Genomic DNA, 21231 nt, shown 5'->3' on the forward strand with positions numbered 1-21231 from the left:
ATGTGCCCTGACTGGGTCTGGAACCCATTACCTTTCGGTGAATGGGACAACACTCCAACCAACTGAGCCACTTGGCTAGGGCGACTACATTGGTTTTTTGAGTTGAATACCTTCTGTGTGTCCTCCAGATGGTCTCTTGAGACTTTTCTACCATGCTCTGGGTCCTACCTAGTTGGCTATTCTATAGGAACTGTTTGGTCTAGTAGTGGGAGTGGGGAGCATGGGAGAAGATGGCTATGATGGAAGAGAGCAAGGGTGGAGTATTTGTTTTCCTGGCTCCTGGTCTCCTGTGTCTGTGCCTCTCACCGGGCAGATCGCTGTGCACAGACCTTCCTGTCTCCTGGTCCATGGCTGCTCACTCTCCTTACCTCTTGAAGCTCATGGTAATAACATTTCCCACCCTTTGATTAGCCTTGGGGTATTCCACTATCCCTTCTGCTTTCCTCCACTCTACCCTTGCATTTGTAATTACTTTCTGTTTTTACTGTTCCTCAAAGTATTCAATACGTGTTGCCATTAACCTACTGCTGAGACCCTAACTGGTCACCTTGTCAAGAAGAAAGGAAACCAGAGTCTAACCCTTTGGTGGTGAAGTGACATATGTCTCTCTCATTTTTGAGTCTGGAACCAGTTCTTTTATACAGGTTACCTAAATCGTTTCAGCAAAAGTGACACTTTGACATTCAAGAGTTCTCATCTTCTTGGATATTTGGTAAAATTCTCCCCTATTGCTAACTATTGCCCTCAGTGGTGTGGCTCAGTTGGGCATTGTCCCACAAAGCGTGAAAGGTCACTGGTTCAATTCCCTGTCAGGGCACATGCATGGGTTGAGGGCTTGATCCCAGCTGGGGTGTGTACAAGAGGCAACTGATCAATGTTTCTCTCTCATATTGATGTTTCTCTTCCTCTCTTTCTCCTGACTTCCCTTCTCTCTAAAAATAAGTAAGTAAAATACTAAAAAACAACAACAACAAACCAACAGTCAACTACTGACAGGAACTAAGGTAATCAGAAAAGTCTGGGATTGGCTGATGTTATTGTAAGTCTGGTTTATATCATTAGTGGGTATGTGATACATCAGGATGATTTCTTGGTTTGAGAAATATTGCCATTTTCCTGGTTACAGAAGTCCCCTTACTAGGGCAAACATGTGGTGGTGACTGTGGACATGCCATTCGGAATTTTCAAAAGGCAAAATGCCTGTGTGTGTGTGTGTGTGTGTGTGTGTGTGTGTGTGACAACTGTGATAAGGAATTGGTGAGCAACATCAAGGCAGAGATGTTAAACTAGGTTGCTGGCAGTGGAGGAGGAAGGCCTTTATGTTTGGGAAAAAAACAGAGGAGTAAAATAGATGGAAGGGTTAGAATCCTTTGGCAATATTGCCTTGAGGTATGGTAATATTCAGATGAAATGCCCAGGACTATTGGTCTACCATTCCATCTGTTAGGAAGAGGAAACTAAAATATAGACAAGGGGGCTGAAAAAAGTAGAGTGTTTTCTTACTCTGGTCATATATTAGAACAAAGAGCTTGAAAGTATGTAACCCTGTGTATTCAATGAGCTGAACTCTTTAGGGAATTTGGGACTTGCATTTCAAACTGCAACCCCTGAGAGAAAGAAGACACCTAGTAAGAAGGGCTCCTGGTGGGCTCTAATTTTTTTTATCCTCACCTGAGAATATTTTTTTTTCATGATTTTAGAGAGAGAGGAAGAGAGAGAGAGAGAGAGAGAGAGAAACATTGAAGTGAGAAACATAGATGTGAGGAGGAAACATTAATTGGGTGCCTCCTGTACAAATCCAGACCAGGGATCGAACCCTAAACCTAGGTATGTGCACTGACTTGGAATCGAATTGCAACCTTTAGATTACATGATGATGCAACTAACTGAGCCATATCAGCCAGAGCTGGGTTCTAATTTTTAAAAACAGAACCTAGTAGCCATTTCTACACAGGAGCCTCTCACACAAACTGCACTGCACAGAGAAGCCTGTGCTGGACTGCTTGCCTCTGCTCTGAATTGCTTGCCTCTACATTGAATTTCTTACTTTTGCACTGAATTGCCTACCTGCCTGCACTGTGTTTCTGCCATCTAAACCAGCCCTTATAAACAAGTTCCTGGAATCCTATTTTGACCAATAGTACTGAGGCTTTCCCTATCCAATTGGAACTTCACAGCTCTAGCCAATCAGAACATCTCTATTCTGACCTATAGGGATAGTTCCTTTTGGACAAATCAAACTGTGAGATTTGGAGTGCTCATTTACATGAGGACAGACCGATCAGGGACAGGGAAAAAAACTCCTGTCCATATAAGCCAGTTCTCCTTTGGCTCAGTGAGGGCACTTTTTTCCATTAAAGACAAAATACTGTCCATCCTTGGCTGAGCTGAAACACTAAGGTGGTGGATCGAAGAGCAGAGCTTTCTAGTCAGAGAGGGTCTTGGCCCCAGAGTTGCCTCACAGCTGTGCTGTTTTCACAGTTGAGCTGATTTACACTCAATAAAGTTTCCTTCCTCACTGCACCCCAAATTGGGGGTTCCCATTTGTATTGAATTAGTGCCAGTTGACAAAACTTTGCTGAATTAAGTAAACTGATAAAAGTTACTTAAACCTAAAGCATACAGGATTTTTTTTTGTTATTGTTCAGAACAAGACCTACACTGAGAGTTAGATTCAATGAAGATAATTTTAGAAAAGCCTATAATTAAAAAAAAACAGTTTTTTAAAAACAGTTTTGGACTTTAATACAATTGTTGAAGATGAAAATAGAAAATGAAATTCTATTGTCATCACACTGTAAGGTCATCATTTTTTAACTCTGTGAAAATGCATGGAGCGGCTGAAATGCATGATGTCATCCTTGGATGCCTATGATCTTGACCTAGAGCACTCTCAGGACTGATGAGGGGATCAATAATTGCCAAGAATCACTAAAAAAAAACCCAAAAAACAAAAAAAAACACAAAAAAACAACAAAAAACTGCAGTATTTGTTATAACAAAACAATTTTCTTGGTTTACCTTGACTGTATTGGGGAAGGTCATTAAGAAGACATGACCACTGGTTTGACCCATGAGCTGGACCCAGGCAACTGGAGGCTCCACACTCCCTCTTCTGTGCTTGGAAAGTGTGCTAGCTTGCCTTTCCTGAGTTAGAAGCGCCCCAAGAACACATCATTGATACAGTAATGTGGTCATGAGACTATCTGGACCAGGGACCTGACTGAGCCCTGTTAAGGCATCTATACAAACTTTTAAGATTTGGCTGTTGAGTGCAGAAAATTACTGATCCTTCTGTTGCTCAAGACAAGCCTCTTAAGTAAATTCCCTTGTTATTAAAACTGCCACCTACCAATGTGGAGTAGGCTGCCTTTTTTGTTGGGACTCTTCCTGCCTTCTTGCATACAAGGGGGGTTCAAGATTACATCCGGGAAACACCTTCTCAGATTTGTGCCCCAACAGACTTAACTCCTACAAGTGCAATTTGTCCACACCAGACTGCCATGTTAAGTCTGCTGCTGATTCAAGTATCACATTGCCATATTCTAGCTTCTGGGATTATTTTCAGTGTTAAAGGGGTGGGGAGCAGGCTATTCTTTATTTAAATTCCTACGATATTTTAGGATATCCTAAAAATTGAGTTGTTTCATATAATTTAAAATAAATCTATGACATTTAAGGTCTTCCAGATACTTAAAAGTGGTTTCAAGCATAATAATTAAATTCTGCTGACCAAATAAAGAGTATACCAAATTGGTAAAGACATAAACATGTCTTAAAATCTGCCATTCCTTCTGAAAATAAACATAAGGGCTGAGAAACTCAATATATTTTTTCCTCTTTTAAATAGAAGTTATAAACACATTTTTAAAATTAAAGTGATAGGTGTTACTTAAATACCTTATTAATTTGTACATTTCATCTAGTATTTCAAATCTACAATGATGATATGGAGGGAATTATGTGTTTCTATATTCTAATATACTTCATCCTCAGCAGACTTTATTATGTATATCAACAAAACAGACATCATCACTTTTAAATGTTTAAAAAAGAATTGATTACTTTGTACACTTTTATTCAGGTAGTATTGCAGATTTTTAACTTATCTTTCTGAGTTACACATGGTAATATTCAACGTTTCACACATATCTGTCATTTCAGAAAATAACTAATACATGAAACAACTCTATGTACACTTCTGAAAAAGCGCAAGTTTCTATTCTTAAATATTGTTGTTCAGTAAAGAACACTTACAACTTGACAACAAAAAGACAAAATCAACCCAAATAAAAAATGAACAAAGACCTTAAATAGGCATTTCTCCAGAGAAAATAAGCAGATGTCCAACAAGAACATAAAAAGATGATCAATGTCTTTAGTCATTAGAGAAATGCAAACTAAAACTACAATGAGATATCATTTGATCCACTAGTGTGGCCATAAAGAGAAAAGATTTTTCTTTTTTTAAAAAAGGAAAATAAATGGTGATGATTCAGAGAAATTTGAATTTTATACATTTTTGGTGGGAATGTAAAGTTGTGCAGCCACTGTGGAAAACAGTTTGACGGTTCCTCAATTAAGTTAAACATAAAATTACCATATGACCCAGCAGTTCCACTCCTAGGTATATGCACAAAATCATTGAAATTAAGTGTTCAATAAATAAGTTACTAGTGAATGTTAACAGTAGCTCTATTCACAATAGGAAAAAGATTGGAATCAACCTAAATGCCTGTCAATGGATGAACTGAAAAACAAATTGTGATATATGAAATATTATTCACTATCTGGAATATTATTCACTATAAAAAAGAATGAAGTACTGATACATGCTACAAAATAGATGAAACTTAGAAACATTACACTAAATGAAAGAAGCCAGACATAAAAGGCTGTGTATGTTATTGCATGGTTTTATTCTTATGAAATAGAGAATAGTCTAATCCATAGAGACAAAAACAGATTGGTGATTGTATTGAGCCTAGGGGGATGGGAGGGTGGAATGGGGAGTGACTGTTTAATGGGTATGGAGTTTTAGTTGGGGTGGTAAAAATTTTCTGGAACTGGTTGTAATGGCTGCCTAACATTGTCAATGTACTTAATGACACTGAACTGTTCTTTATTTTTCACTCACTTTACAATAAATGGTAAATTGTATGTTATGTGTATTTTACCACAATAAAAAGAAAGTTTAAAAATTGCCTATCTAGTTATAGATCAAGGATACTAACCTTTTTTTGAGTCAGATGTGTACATTTACCCATTGTACAAAATACATTGCTTTTCAAAAGAATCTCTCTATAATCAGATGAAATGATGCACTTTTGAGTGAATAACAAATAGCCATTTAAAATGTGCATTCATATTGATTGTGCCAAACATGTGAATCTTAAGCTTAGTGAAATCTTATTACATGCTATCATATCTAATGCTATATTTCAAGTGACGGATATGAAGTAAGGGTAGGGATCAAAGGCACAGGTTTTAGAGTTAAGTGGATTTATATCCTAGCTTTTCTAATACCAGATGTGAGACTTCAGGCAAGGAACAACAATCTCTTGAGTCTCACTAGTTAAATGGGAATAATATCTGTTTTACTGTGATGTAAGAATTGAATAAGTGTATATATGAATAGTGCTTAGCCATGGACTCAGCATATAGTAAAAGTTCAATATGGCAGTGACTTCTTTTAAAACAGGCTTGTATGTGCTTTTTCTAATTTAAAGCTTTTATAAATGTTGTGAAGTATTCATTCATCTTCAGCGGGACAGAAGCTCACTCATCTTGCTTTCACAGGCTTCTAATTGGGAGGGATTTTTTGAATGCCCCCTAGATTCTGCTAGAGAGCTGTAATTTTGATTAAATGAAGAGGTTGTTAGTTAAAGCAGTTAGCTCTGTATTTCCAAGTCTTCTTCTCTCCACCCCAGCTCTCCAATATTCTAGAACCCTTTTTTCAGAGGAGAGCAGATCTAGCTTTTGGTACATTGCTAGCTCAATGTGCATCTCCTTACTAAACGTGTTAGAATGACAGAGAAAGAGCATGCCATTGCCTATTCGAAGTTTATAAAGAAAGAGCACAAAGGAAGACAAATTTTAAAAAAGGAGGTAGGATAAAGAAAACTTTAACCCCACGCCAAATTATGGATTTCAAATTATCCCAAGGACCCAAACTGTCAGGCAATGTATGTCACACTTACTCCGATATTCAGCCAACACAAAAAGAAGCTGACAAAAATTCAAAGGAAATCATGACTCTTGCAAAACAAAAGACAAAGGGTACATAAATATCATAATTCAAATGGGAAACCTGCCTCATAGTCCCGGCTCAGCACAAGGCTTTCTACATCTCCTTGACATCAGTCAGCTGGATGTCAGCTGTACGTACAGCAGTTTTGCTAAGGGGTGTGAAGAAAGGACAAGTGTAAAACTTACTCCCTTATCCTCAAGGAGTTTACAACCCCACTGGAGAGATTAGCTGTGTAACTAACACTCCAGGGAGGTCAATGAAACATGACAAACGAGTTGGCAGGGGACTTGAAGGCGAAAAATTCAAAGTTAGAGATCATTTGGGGCTATGGGGTTGTCAAGGAAGCCTTTAAGAGGGGAAATGTTGGGTATGGTTTTAGATAGGTGGGTAGGAACGGCGTTGAGGGTAGCAGAGTTGGCCAAGACACGCCATGATTGCGCGCGCGGTGGGCCTGCCTAAGCCCTCGGGCATGGCGCCTGCGCAGTTCAAAGCTCGTTCACGGCGCGCCGCTCGTGGGAAGCCCGCCTGGACCCGTGAGCGCGAGACCCCGCGCGTCCAGGCGGGAAAGGGCTTGCGCATGCGTAATTCGGAACTCAGGCTCCCCAGGATGGGGAAGGGGAGGTGGAGTTTTCAAGAGGCAGCTTGACCCGTTAGTAGCCGTAGCCATGACGGCGCGCTCGCCGCCCTCAGCGCTCCCGCGGCCCTCGGCGCGACTTTCTGGGCCCAGGTCCTCACATGTTGGGCGGGGAGCTGTGATACGCGCAGTGAGCAGCGAGACCTCGGGTCTGGCAGACGCAGCGCGGGAGGGCGTTGTGGACAAAAGCAATATATCTAGGAGGGGTGGAGAAGAGTTAGGAGGCCGGCGAGGGCCAGAGGGGGCAGCTCCGGCTCAGGCTCCCCTCCTCAGCGCGCCCATGGGGTCCGAGCGGCTAGAGGGCATTTCTGTAGAGGAGGCAATGGTGACCCGGACGCAGCTGCTGGAGGAAGAGCTGAGCAGCCTAAAGGAGGAGCTGGCCCTGTGTCAGGTATCGAGGACTTTTGTCGCCAGCCTTTCCGCTCCACAGCGGGGCCGGGGCCTGTGGGGAGGTGCGACCCTCTTCCTCTGCGTTTGGCTCCGTAGCTGCGCGGGTTGGGGACTCAACCACCCCTCCCGGCGGCGCCTTCTCCCGGCTCCCACACCCGGCCCGACCCGGCCCAGCCCGATTTCGGCGCTGGAGGAACGCTATCGCCTGGTTGTCCCACCGCTGCCTCTTTTTGGACACCGGCCGGGCAGAGTTCGTCTGGGTTCCCCGGGTTTGGTTTTCTTCACTGGGATACCACCAGAACGAGCAGTCGCACCCCACCCCCAAGCCCAAGTTCCCTGTCGTAACCGTAGTAGTACTTGGTGCAGCAGAAGAGGAGTGCAGTGAACGAGTTGAAATGTTGAATAGGAAAGTTTAAACACTTCTATTAAAATAAAATCCACTGATAAAGGAGCCTGATTTAATTTTCAGACCCACTTTTGTCCTTGTTCGTAAGTCAACTTAAGTTAAACTTAAGTTGTAAACACAGACCAATAATTTTTAGGGAGTCTTTGGGAATGGAACATTAACAAAATAGATGATACTTAAGCTTATTAACCAGCCATACTAATTCCTTAGTCCTTGAGTGAGAAATTTCATTTTCATGTCATTTACTAGATCTATTATGGTAACATCACTTTTCTGTGATTTGTAGAGTTTGTGTATACTAGAGATAGCTCGATTGTACTCCTGTTCAGAAAGATTTGATTTTCCTTTAGTTTTTCACCCTTACCCGTCTTTGATTTAACCAGAAACTTTAGACAGGATTGCGTAATGAAATGTTGGTGATTCACTCAGTAGTAGATCTTTGAGTCACTGTCTTCAAGATGGAACCAATTAGGAACTAAGTAACACCAAGGTATCTTTATGAGTAGTATCAGTTTAGATTAAAATATCATGAAATACATTCTCTCAGAATTTGTTCTATTGGATTATTTTGCCCCTTTTGGAGGTCCTTGCTGATTGAGTCAAGGCTTTAAAAACAGGAAAATTTATTGAAATTAAATATCGTTTTCTTAAACAACTGGGTAGATGTTAGGTGGCTACCTCTTTTTCTATTGTTCCTATTTCCTTTCTCATTTTCTGTTCTTTAGAGGTTAAGGACCAAAGAGATAAATAGAAGATACTAATGAACTAAAACATGTCATCTGCACACCTCTCCCTTGAGTAGCTTAAAGGTAGGAAACCATATTAAAGGCCTTAGTTACTTTATCAGGTCCTAAGATAGTGTTTTCCCATGTCTTCTACACTCTTTCCTCCAGACCCCTCACTGTGTATTTCCCATAGTTGTGCCCTTAGTGGCTAAGGAATGGAGATACTTGCTTTCTATGATTGACTTGATTAAGAACATTAGTTTGTTGGAAACAGCCCAATGACCACCTCCTCTCCCCCAGATCCATTTACTACTATATTCTTTAAAATATGTGGCTTCAAACATGGTGCTAGCCTTTGTGACCTTGGACATATTTGGACTAGGAAGGTGAATGAAGTATTCTAGTAAGTGTAAGAACAGAAATGGTCACAATTAACCTAGCACAATGGAACTTGAGATGTTTGTAATATTGACAGTGTTAGATAATCATAGGCATTCCAGTAATGTGAGGCAAGATTGACAGTATCCCATACCATAAAACTTCAGTCAAACCATCCCCTTGCTTTTGGGGAAACATGGGAAACAATTATGAAATTCAAATGATTTTGTAAAAAGGTATTTAAGTAATTAGATGTTCACCTTTTTTTTTAACTTCTTCCACTTAGCTAGAAATAACAATACCCAAGAATATGTATTAACCATATATTTTTCATATCTTTCCAAAATTACAACCCAAAATAAATTCATTTTATATTTCAACCTAGTAAGTATACAGAACATACATATACATGTAGTTTTAGAAATATTATTTACTGTTATTAACTCATATTTTATTTTACATAATGTTCTTTAAGAAGATGCAACTCAGATTGAATAAATTTCACAACGTAGTAATGGGTCAAATATACAGTTTGGGGAAAAGAACTCTGCTAATTAGTCTCTGGTTATAAGTAATAGCTTCATTTAGGTTAGTTGATTTTTTTCCACATTTAACTTACAGGAATTTAATTATACATATTTGGAGAAATAGAAAATTTGAATGATTCCACATATCAGTCCTCTACATGGGAATGAATCAGAATAAGCATGTAAAAGAAAATAATCTCAGTTCCAAGAGAACCTCTGAATATGAGCATTTTATCCTACTCTATGAGATTGTATACTTAACTGAAACTTTTTTTCATATGACCCCAGATTAGCAAACACACATAATGCTTAGTTGGAAAAAAAAATGTGGCAATGTAGTAGAAAAGCTGTCTGTACTGAATTTACTGAAGATAGCATGTTAGCTTCCAAATGTAGATTTTTTCCTAAGGAATGTTCACCGATGTTCCAAAGGCTAATTTTAAGTCCATGACATTTATGCCTTATTCATTGATTTAGAACCTAACTTCACCATACTCTTACTTTTGATTATATATTTCAAGAATGTGTTCTGTTGCCGTGGCAAGTATGGTCAGTTGGTTGTAGCTTTGTTCCATACCTAAAGGTGGTGGGTTCAATTCCCAGTCAGGGCACATACATAGATTGCGGGTTTGATCTCTGGGCCAGGTGTGTCCCGAAGACAACTTATTGATGCTTCTCTCTTGCATTGATGTTTCTCTCCCTTCCTCTCTGTAAAAGCAACGATAAAAATGTCCTTAGATGAGGATAAAAAAAAAAAAAAGAATGTGTTCTATTTGTGACAAAGGATGATGTGGGTGTGTGCATGTACACATTTATTACCCTTTATAGAATATTAGGTGAGAATAAGTATGTGTAATATATATGTATATCCATGAATATATATCTCTCTCTCAAAGCTTATTTCCTTTTTTAATAGCCATCAAAAATATTTATCAAATCTATCAACCAGTTTCAGGTAAAAAATTATTTAGGACATTTACATGAAATATGTATTCATTATTCCAGCTTTAATGATGAAACTTAACTTTCACAGCAGCATGTGATGTTGGAATTAAAAGTATCTGACCAGAGAACTCAGGTAGTTATATTTCTTGTTAGACGTTTATCTGTGTTGTAAACTTGTCTAGCCATTCACCAAAAAAAAAAATAAAAAAAAAATTGAGAATATATTATATGATTAGAATCCTTTTCATTGTTAGTATCTGTATTCTAGTAGATGAATATTTTTGGGCAATTATTGATAGTAATAATTTGAGTGGCTACTTTAAGCTATACTTTATAATTAAACTATTGTTCTCCCTGAGTTCTGATAGGCAAATTATTTAAATATAGGAAATAGGTTTCATGTATTTGTTGAATTCATTACTCTAGTAGAGGTCAATTAGGGGTCTCTTATGTGGCCAGACACAAAACTAAGTGCTAGGAGAGTAGCTACCCAGTGAAGAAGACAATGTCTCTCTCTGTAAAGTGGATATTTATTTCCATGCTAGCTGATAAGTGAAAGTTAAAGCTAATCTACTGCTAAGATAATTTAGGCCCAAATCTCCTAGCATTTAGTAAACTCATTCATAGGCTGAGTTTAATAAACTGTGAGAAACAGTAGGATTTTTTAATTTAAATTTTAAATTATTTGATTCTGGGTAGAAGTTTTGTAGTAATAAATAATTTTATGAGTAATTTTTAAAGGTTTATATTTTTAATTTTTTTAAAAACATACTTAAGTGTTCAAAGGAAGGAAAAACATAGGAAAATATAAAGACAATGTTATTGGTAGTGGTTAGTTTCCTTGCTTTAATAATGTCTGGAATAGTTTGGAAACTAGTTTTGTGTTTGTTGGGGCCTTTATTTCTTTTTCTATATGAAAGATCTTTTTAGTACCTAGAGGTATAATCCACATTGAAGATGACAGAGCATTTAAATAACTAAGAAACTCACAAAAACCAGTACATACACTAGTCCCACAATCCATACATAGCATTTAATCAATAAAACTTTTTTTTCAAATTAGGTATCACTTACACAGTTGAGTATTTTTAGGGAACAAAGAAAATCTGAATACTGCTGCTGACCATAAATGAAAGAAAGAAATTAATAATGAAAGTTTAAACTGAAGAAATTTGGAAGCAAATTTTTCCTGAAATGACTTTTGGGTATAAATTGTAAATAATGAAGTGTTTTGGAGGATTCTTTTCCTCTGGAGGAGGCTTTTTTCTCTGGCCTCTGTGAGAAAAACAGCTTAAGGAGAATTTATTACTTTCGTTTTGTTGGGGATTGAAGAGGAGATGTGAAATAACCATAACAACAATAAAAAGAAAAAGAGAAAAAAAGGATAAATTAAGGTGCAAAGATTTTTTCATCAGATATTTATTGATTTATCGTCATTTTCACTGCAGCTAAATCCTTTTTTAGTAAGTGAGGTAGCTTAGTGAAGCTGAGGTAGCTTAGTTATTTTATAAATGTTAACTTTTTTTTTACATTTTTATATTAATCTTTCTTGCTTAGTATTTTAGGTAGAAAAGTTGAGATGAAAATGGCAATTCTTGCTATTTTGTTTGGAAGCAAACTATAAGTTTATAGATAACATTCGTTTCAAGAGATTTTGTGTTTTAAAAATAGAAATATTAGAACACATAAAGGTGTAGTAGCTTCCTTTATTGCCTTTCAAGCAGGTTATGAACTTTTATGTGTGGGTTGGGCAAAAGGAGGTTTACAGTTCATATGGAAGATAATACAATAATTAATAAGTAACACAAGAATAAACTGTTTCTTGCATGACAACTGTAAACTTGCTTTTGCCCACCGCTGTATTGACATTTCTTGTCTTTAACAAATGCTGAATTCCTACTTTTAAAAGGATAAAGTAAAGGATGACATGTAATAATTGTTAGATAGTACTCTCTAGTACTCATGCTGTCAAAAGCATATAACAAACAAAATAGAGCAAAGATTTGAGCATTAAAAAATGAAAACAAAATTTTAGAAGTATAGGTAAATATATTTCTAACATTGGAGTAGAGAGGGCCTTCTAATTGGTACATAAAATCTACAAGCTGGAGTGGAAAAGATGGGTAAATTTGAGTATATGAAGTTTATAACCACCTTTTCTTCTCCAAGAATTCATCATAAAGCTAAATAAGCAACAACATACTGGGAACAATATTTGTAACACAATTGGTAGACATAAATCTAATTTTTAAGATTCCCGACAACAGATTCTTACACTTATTAGCAGAACGTAGTTGCATAGCCCACAGGCAAGAGCGGCCAGTCTTTTGTTTGGGCAGCAAAGAGCCAAAATGTTCTCTGTTACTAATAGGAAAGGGTAAATGGATGATGGAGAGAACTACAAATAGAGATAAACACAAACACAAACAATCAAATACAGTATTTTTAAACATGCTATGAAAAAAATTTAAACAGGGCAAGGGATTACCAGAGACTTACCAGTTTGGGCAGCTATAAATATAGTAGATAATAGTCTACATGAAGATATGGTGGATAGTACACATACAAAGATCTTGGTACAGGTAGAGTAAGAAAGTCATTGTGAACAAGGAGGAGAGTGATAGATGATGTCAGACAGGTGTGTATGGGGCTAGATAATGTGGGGTCTTGAAATCTTGGTTAGGAGTTTGGATTCTTTTCCTAATTTACAGGAACCCATTGGAGAATTTTGAGTTATAAGGAAGCTAGAGTACCATTGTTGAGAATTGGGCAAGAGATGGATTTGATCTGGATAAGGGTGATGGTGTTAGAGAAGTTGAGAAGTAGTTAGAATTGGGATACATTTTGTAGGTAAGGCCAGTAGGATTTACTGATGATTTGGATATGAAATGTGAGGAGAAAAGAGCAATCCAGATTGACTCCTAGGTTTTAGGCCTTTGAACAAATGAGTAGATGGTGTCATATTCTGAGACACAGAGGTGCAGAAATGATAGGGAATGAAATATTTTTTGGGGGAGGGGTAATTTAAATTTCAGATACCTATTAGGCATTCAAATGGAATTATTGAGAAGGTATTTGGAGATTCCAGTCTGCATCTAGGGATAGAGGAGACAGCCAGAGAGCAATGGGGGAGTCATTAGTGTAGTGTGTGTATGTAAAATATAAAACCATGGAATTAAATGAGGTCACTTAGGGCATTGGTTCTCAATGCTATGTGCATAGAATTACCTCAGGAACTTTTTTCCTAAAAAAAGAAAAAGATTTTTAGAGAGAGAAGCAGGGGAGAAGAGGGAGAGAAACGTTGATGTGCTGTGCAAGAGATACATCAACCGGTTGCCTCCTGCGTGCCCCTAGCTGGGGACCTGGCTTACAACCCAGACATGTTCCCTGACCAGGAATCAAACCAGTGCTGGCTGGTTTGAGCTTTGAGCTTTGAGCTTTGAGTTTACAGGCTGGCACTCAATCCACTGAGCCACACCAGCCAAGGAATCACAGGAGCTTTTAGAAAATACTTGAAACTTACCTGAAACCAATTAAATCAGAATCCCTAGATAGTCACTATTTAAAAACAAACAAACAAACAACAAACAGACTTCCCAAAAGTGATTCCTAACAGTCCACCAGTATTGATAATAACTGACCTAGGCCTTATGTACTAAAACTGTTCATTGTCCATTTGGATTTGGCTATATATAGGACCTTGAAAAATGATTTTAGCATAATAGTGGGGAGGGAAATCTGACTGGAGGATGTCATAGAGTGAATGGGAAGAAGTGGAAACAGTGATTATAAGCAGCTCTTTCCAGGAATTTTGCTGAAAAGGGAGCTGGAAATGGAGCCATAGCTGGAGGACAATTTTCTTTTACAGCAAATTTACTTTGATATTCAGCATTTCAGTGTTTATGCCCTAAAATGTGAAGGGTAGAAATAGTAAAAGCGAATGTGGGTTACCAGTATAAGAACTTTTTAAAATAAAGCTTTCTGGCTATATTTTTTTAAGGATCTATTTAATAGTTATAGTACTAGCAATCAAGTAATTTTTTTCATTTCTAGTTTAGTGTCAAGTATTGTTTTTTCTGTTATAGCTACAAAGTAAATGCATTTAAAATGTCTTATTTCTTTCAGGCTGATAAAGAATTTGTATGGTCTTTGTGGAAACGTCTCCAGGTGACAAACCCAGATCTCACACAAACAATCAGTTTGATTGTAGAAAGGTAAGCTCTTAAATTACTTTTTCATGAGTATTTGGTTTGTTGACTTTGTTTCTCTTCGTTATTAAAATTTAACACTGATCCCCTAGGCAGTGATTGTCAACCTTTGTCATCTTATGGCTCATGTAAACTAGTAACCACAATCTTACATCACACCAAAAAAATCTATTTTTTGCCAATCTGACCAAAACGTAGGTGTAATTTTGATTCATGCATACTGGATGGCTATTGTTGTGTTGACTGTTGTCATTAAAAAATTTTTTTGTAATCATCACCTGAGTGTATGTTTATTGATTTTAGAGAGGGAAGAATGGGGGGAGAGAGAGAGAAAAACATTAATGTGGATATTAGAAATAAACATTAACTGGTTGCCTCTCATATGCACCTTTACTGGGGATTGAGCCTGAAATTTAGATCTGTGCCCTGACCAGGGATCAAACCCATAATCTTGGGATGACACTCCAACCAGCTGAGTCACCTGGCCAGAGATGTTGTCATTTTTTTTTTATTTTGACAGCCTATGGGAAAAGAGGTCAGTGCCTCTGACTAAATAGTCGGGTAATGCATGTTTTAACAATTCTTGTGGCACACCAGTGTGCCTCTTGTGGCACATTGGTTGAAACTCACTGCCTAAAGAGATGTATTTTATTTCCAAATGAATGTGGAACATGATAAAACTATTGGATTTACTTCAGGGAATGCCATTTCACCACATAATATATGTAAATAAGCCACATTTCATGCTCATATTTTGACATATTTGGGAAGTTTGCAGGTAAGAGGTGAAACTGTGACTTAGATACTGTGTGTGTTTGTGTTAAGCTATTATAGCTCAGCTTTAAACATTGGATAAGTCCCTGTTGTTTGGCTTGTTACTTATAGATTGCCTTTGTTGGCACCTTCCTAGACATGGCTCAATTTTCCCCAAAGATAATTACAGTGTTTATTTGAAATCCTGGGATGACCTTGCCAGAGTGGTGTAAGTGTTCTGGAATTGGTTGAGGGATTTTACTTAACACTCTATTCTGTGCAAGGTACCCTTTCATTTAGCTATAGATTATTGGACTTCTCCTTGGTTATTAGAAACAGTGGAGTGATGCTAGGTACTCCTTATCAAATATTTGGTACACAGTAGCCCCATGACACTTAAAACAGCAGTTAAAACACTTGCTTTCCTATTAAATGGATTTCAGTACATTTCCTGAATGACAAGCTAAGCATATGGATACCTTTTCCTTTCTCTTTATTGGAATCATGATTATGTAACTTGAATATAATTTTTTGATAACTTTAACTGAATTTACCTTTGGAGTTTCTTACCCTGGGATCATTCCAATATTGCTGGAATTTGACTTTTAAAAATGTGTGATATATAAGGAATCAAGATAGTGGTTGAATGAGTGAAAGTCACACTGACCTCCTCCCAGGACCAATCTGGAATTACAACTAAATTGTGGAGAAATCACCTGGAACAAACAACAATAGTGAGAGAGAAGCCTTGTAACCTCGGATACAGAAGAATCAGTTTTATCATAACCTAACTGCCACTTACTCTGGTCTCTGGCAAAACGTGGGGGCAGAGTGGGCTAAAGATGCCTGAGGAGTGACTAGGGAAGGAGGCTTTGGGGAAAGAACTGAGAGAATAGCTGGTGGGATCCTGGTGCTGACTCATCCCCTACATGGCAGCAGCCATCTTGCTCAGGCACACTACACCCCTGAGGGCAGCAGTGTGAGAGGACCCAATAACCCCGCTCCCTGGAGGGCCTCTGCCTTACCCTGTGGTGTCTAAGCCAGAGTGCTGAGTGCAGAGTGACTAGATTAACAACTGAAGGAGATAGCCACAGACAGTAGATTCCTGGAAGCCTTGAACAGACTGCCTAAGGTCAGACAGGGTCAACACCTGACATTATCAGAGGCAGATCCAGAAAGACAAAACAATGGTCTCGTACCATGGAAGTTCATACCACAAAATCAGAAAATCAAGATAGATCAATTTAAGAAGCAGAAGCAAAAAAGAAGAGTTGCACAAATAATGGGAATACAAAGAAACACCTCTCAGTCAAAGGGAAAGGAGGAATCCCCAGAAGAACTAAATGAAATAGAGGCCAATAAACTATCAGATACTGAGTTCCAAACAACAGTTCTAAGGAAGCTCAATGAGCTCAGTGAGCTCAGAGAGAATTACAAAAAACTACAGGGAAACTACGAGGAACTTACTGCAAACTGTATCAGCATGAAAAAAGACATAGGAACTATCAATAAGAGATAAGAAGAAATGAAGAATACAATTTCTGAATTGAAGAACACAGTAGAAGGAATCAAAAGCAGGCTAGATGAAGCTGAGCATTGAATCAGCAAGCTGGAGAATAAGGTAGCAAAAGGCTCCCAGAAAGAGCAAGAAAATGAAAAAAAGCTAAAGAATGAAGATGTGTTTAAGGAAATGTAGGACAACCTGAAACGTAATAATATTTATATAGTAGGGATACCAGAAGAAGAAGAGGAGGAGGAAGGGATAGAGAACGTGTTTGAAAAAGTAATGATGGAAAACGTCCCTAATTTGAGGAGAGAAAAAGTCACACAAATTCAGGAAACAGAGAGGGTCCCATTCAAGAGGAACCCAATGAGGCCCCCTCCAAGACATATCATCATTAAAATTGCAAATATAAAAGACAACAGAGAGTCCTAAAGCAAGCAAGGGAGCAAGAGGGAGCCCCAGTACGGCTAGTAGCTGAATCTCAACAGAAACATTACAGGCCAGAAGGGAGTGACAAGAAATATTCCAAGTAATGAAAAGCAAAGGCTTGCAACCAAGATTGCTCTACCCAGCAAGATTTTCAATTAAGATGGAAGGTGAAATAAGGAGTTTCCCAGACAAAAGAAGGCTAAAAGAATATACCTCCACCCAACCGGCATTGCAAGATGAAGAAAAAGAGTCTATGAATACCCAGTTCCTTTCACAGTCACTAATACTTGATATTACCAATATTTTTAATATTTATTAATCTGATTGTGACAATGATGTATTATTTCAGTTGTTAATTTTATTATTTGTTGAAACTAAAGCTGTTTTTGTATATTTCTTGCCTATTTCTATTAGTTTTAAAAAGCTTTAAATGACTTTTTGGTATTCTTTATCCATTTTTTGATTAAATGTTTGTAGAATTTTTTCCCTAAAAAAAACCTCCCAAAACTATTAACCCCTTTTTAATGTGTTGCAAATACTTTCCTATTCTATTATTTGTCCTTTAACTTTTTTATATGTATGTTACTGTAGAGTCTTAAATGTTTAATATAGTCATATTATCAATATTTTACTTTATAGCTTCTGGGTTTGAATATTTCACTTCAGGGTAAAAAAGTATTATTTTGTATTTTCTCCTAAAACTCCTGAAATTTTACACATTGATTTTTAACTCACCTGAATATTTTTTGTATGATGTGTAAAATAGGGCTCTATATTTATTTTATTTCAAGTAATAGTGGGCCATGCACCTTATTTATTAAATAAACCTTATTTTCCCCATTGATTTGAAATATTAATTTAATCATGTATTACATTGTTAGATATAATTTTTTTTCTAGAATGCTCATTTCATTGATCAACTTGATTATTTCTGTGCTGGTGTCATGTTTTAATTGCCGAGACTTTATAACAGATTTAAATTTCTTAATATTTTATAATGGATTTTGACATTTAAAATGAATAAATAAATAAAATAAATCTGCATTTTAAAAAAATAAAGAAAGAAGGAACCCTACCTTTTGCGACAACATGGATGGAACTGGAGAATATTATGCTAAGTGAAATATGCCAGTTGGTGAAAGACAAATACCATATGATCTCACCTATAAGTGGAATCTATTCAACTAAATAAACAAATGAAGAAAATAAACTATAGGCATGGAAACATGGAGCTGACTGAAAGTGACCAGAGGAGATGGGGAAAGAGGACAATGGTGGAAAGAAGGAGAAGGGACTAAACAAAGAACATGTATGAATAACCCTTGGACATGGACAACAGAGTGGGAATTGACTGTGGGAGTGGTGGGGTGGGGTGGGAGGGATGGAGGAGGGCAAAGGGGGAAAAATTGAGACAACTGTAAGAGAATAAACATGACTTAAAAATAAAAAATTAAAAAAATCTGTGATATATACCTATGTTTACTTTTACTATCCTTTATTATTATGAACTCTTAAAATAGTGCAGTTTCTCCTCATGTTGCTTGTATTCTAATGCATTGTTTTTTCCTTTTGATAATCAGAATTAAGCCTTTTGTTATGTACCCTTGTAACTTCCTCAACCATCCATTAGTTAGGATGTGACCACTCTGCCCACTCTGTTTTTTAGCAGAATGAACCTTCTAGAAGGTACATTCTTGGCACTTCAGTTGTCATTTCTGTGATTCTTTGTCCTCCTATTTATTTTTGTTATATTTTTAAACTTGCTAAGTTGTTATACCTGTATTTTTAAACTTTCTAAAGCTCTCTTTAATTATCACCTTACTCTTGGTTGTGGCAGAAGCAAATATTGTTAGGTCATTGTTCTCATTCTTTAAGATTTATATTTTTCATATTCTGTAACATATACTTATATAAAAATATATATACAATTTATAAATAAATGTACATATATTGGGGGTGGGTACTCAAAAACTTTTTGGTGATAAGGTATATAGTGGAAAATTTTGTAATTACTGCTTTACATTAAAGATTCTCAATATTTACAATAACGATTCACCAATGGGAACAAGATATACTTGGGAAATTTACCTAAATGTAGATCTCTGAGACTTTCCCCTGATCCACTGAATCTCTAGAGATGAGGTCTAGGAGTCTTTTTAAAATAAGTTTCCCAGATAATTTTGTTGTAGTTAAAAAATCACACTATGAGATATTGGAATTTTAGTTGACTTTTGAAATTAGGTACTTATAAGTAACATTTATAATTTTATAATTATGTAAATATTTCTTAAAGAACCATGTAGTATGTTTGGACCTGTTGGTAAGGGAAAATGTTGTGCTATTCAATCTAATCTGTCAAAGAAGAATACTTTCAATGTCAAATACACTGTCTTTCTGTATAGTCTATTAATTACCCATATATTGCTACACTTTGTGTAATACTGAGTCTGGCAGAAATAAGGCCTGCTTGAGTGTGGTTGGTAGGGTAATAATATGGGTGTAATAATTTATAGTAATTTTTTGAGATTTTATTTATTTATTTATTTTAGAAGGGGAAAGGGAGGGAGAAAGAGAGGGAGAGAAACATCAGTGTGTTGTTGCCTCTCGTGTGTGCCCCACTGGGGACCTGCCCTGCAACCCAGGCATGTGCCCTGACAGGGAATCGAACCAATAACCCTTTTGTTTGCAGGCCGGCACTCAATCCACTAAGCCACACCAGCTAGGGTATACTAATTTATAGTTTTAATTTGAACATTTCACATAAAATATCATATGGTGTGCTTGAGTGTGATATTGTTATGTTACAGAATTATATGCGTATGATTTTGCAACAAAAGATTTTGTTACAAAAAATGGGCATTATTAGTGCTGGACCCTGTATTTGTGTCTTGGTCTTCCTGGAAAATATTTTTTACTCCTGAAATTTCTAATCTCCCTTCTTTTCTGCCTTTTTTTTTGTTTTAAATCATAAAGAATATCTGTGTTCAGACATTGGTATAATGGCTGAAGATGTTCTTCCCTAGGACCATTGGCTTATGAATTTGGACCAGTTGCTTTCTAAACTTACTGATAACTGCCATCAGGCAAATGGTTGTTTGAAAGTAGTCTTCAGTCATTTGCTGTAGGCAAATGCTGCAGTTAGCTATTCTGAATGTGGATGAGTGAGAAGCCCAGCTTTCTGGTAAATGATTCCTTATATGTCATCTTGATTCCTGGGGGTTTCTGCTTTCTATATTTACTAATTGGGTACTTAGAGCCTCTCTGGGTCTCTTTCAGAATAAACAGCTTCTTTTTCCACTACAGACACTACTTAGGTTTTGGATTATGATTTTTCTTCCCTGGACCTGTCTTTGAGCCCATTCATTTGTCTTTTAGATATTTGTTAAATTCAAGTTCCATTTTGGACTCCATTTCCTGTTTTACACGCTCATAGGAATTTATTAAAGGCATTGTGATTGGGAATGCCATTTTTCTGTTGTCAGTTCATCCTCTTCAAGAGTAAGTATAATATTTTTAGGTGTTACAGTGTATTCCATTGTTTTGATGTACCATATTTATATTTAACAGTGTCTTCTTATTGTATGTTAAGGTTATTTTATTTTTTAAAAATTATATAGTGATGCTGTGATGAATGGCTTAGTGAACAAAGCTTTGCCTGCATCATTGGTGCTAGTGACATAGTAGACGAAGGCTGGGATTGCTAAACATCCTGAAATGATAGGATAATCCTGCTCAATTAAAGAATTATATTTCTCCAAGAGCCATTAGTACCTTTTTGGAGAAATGCAGCCCTTATTCATAGTACTTTATTTTTTAGATTTTTTGACATTTATTTTTGTCTTATAATTGTTTTGGTGAGATATCTTTAAGTATGTTTGTATCTGTGTGTTTTATTTTTTATTGTGGCAAGTTTTAATCAGTTGCAAAGGCAGAGAAAATGTATTAATGAACTCTCATGTTTGAGCAGTTATCAACACATGACCAATCTTGTTTCATCTATAAACTCCTGTACCCTTCTGCTTCTCTGCTCCCTCTACCTACCACCAATGGATTATTTTGAAGCAAATCCTAGACATTGTGTT

General features: G+C 37.0%; 1 protein-coding gene across 2 annotated transcripts in view; it reads left to right on the top strand.

Moving 5' to 3' along the window:
• The first annotated feature begins 6900 nt into the window (after positions 1-6900).
• CNTLN (centlein) overlaps positions 6901-21231 on the top strand; it is a 279122-nt gene continuing 264791 nt past the window's right edge. For both annotated transcript variants that reach the window (XM_054583186.1, XM_054583187.1), the window contains exons 1-2: positions 6901-7275; positions 14381-14469. In XM_054583186.1, coding sequence (XP_054439161.1) covers positions 6916-7275; positions 14381-14469 — 449 coding nt within the window. In that variant the 5' untranslated portion in view covers positions 6901-6915. The remainder of the gene's footprint in view (positions 7276-14380; positions 14470-21231) is intronic.

This window comes from Pteronotus mesoamericanus, unplaced genomic scaffold (assembly GCF_021234165.1).
Source record: "Pteronotus mesoamericanus isolate MK-2021 breed Mesoamerican mustached bat unplaced genomic scaffold, CSHL_Meso_final contig_73, whole genome shotgun sequence".
NCBI lineage: Eukaryota > Metazoa > Chordata > Mammalia > Chiroptera > Mormoopidae > Pteronotus > Pteronotus mesoamericanus.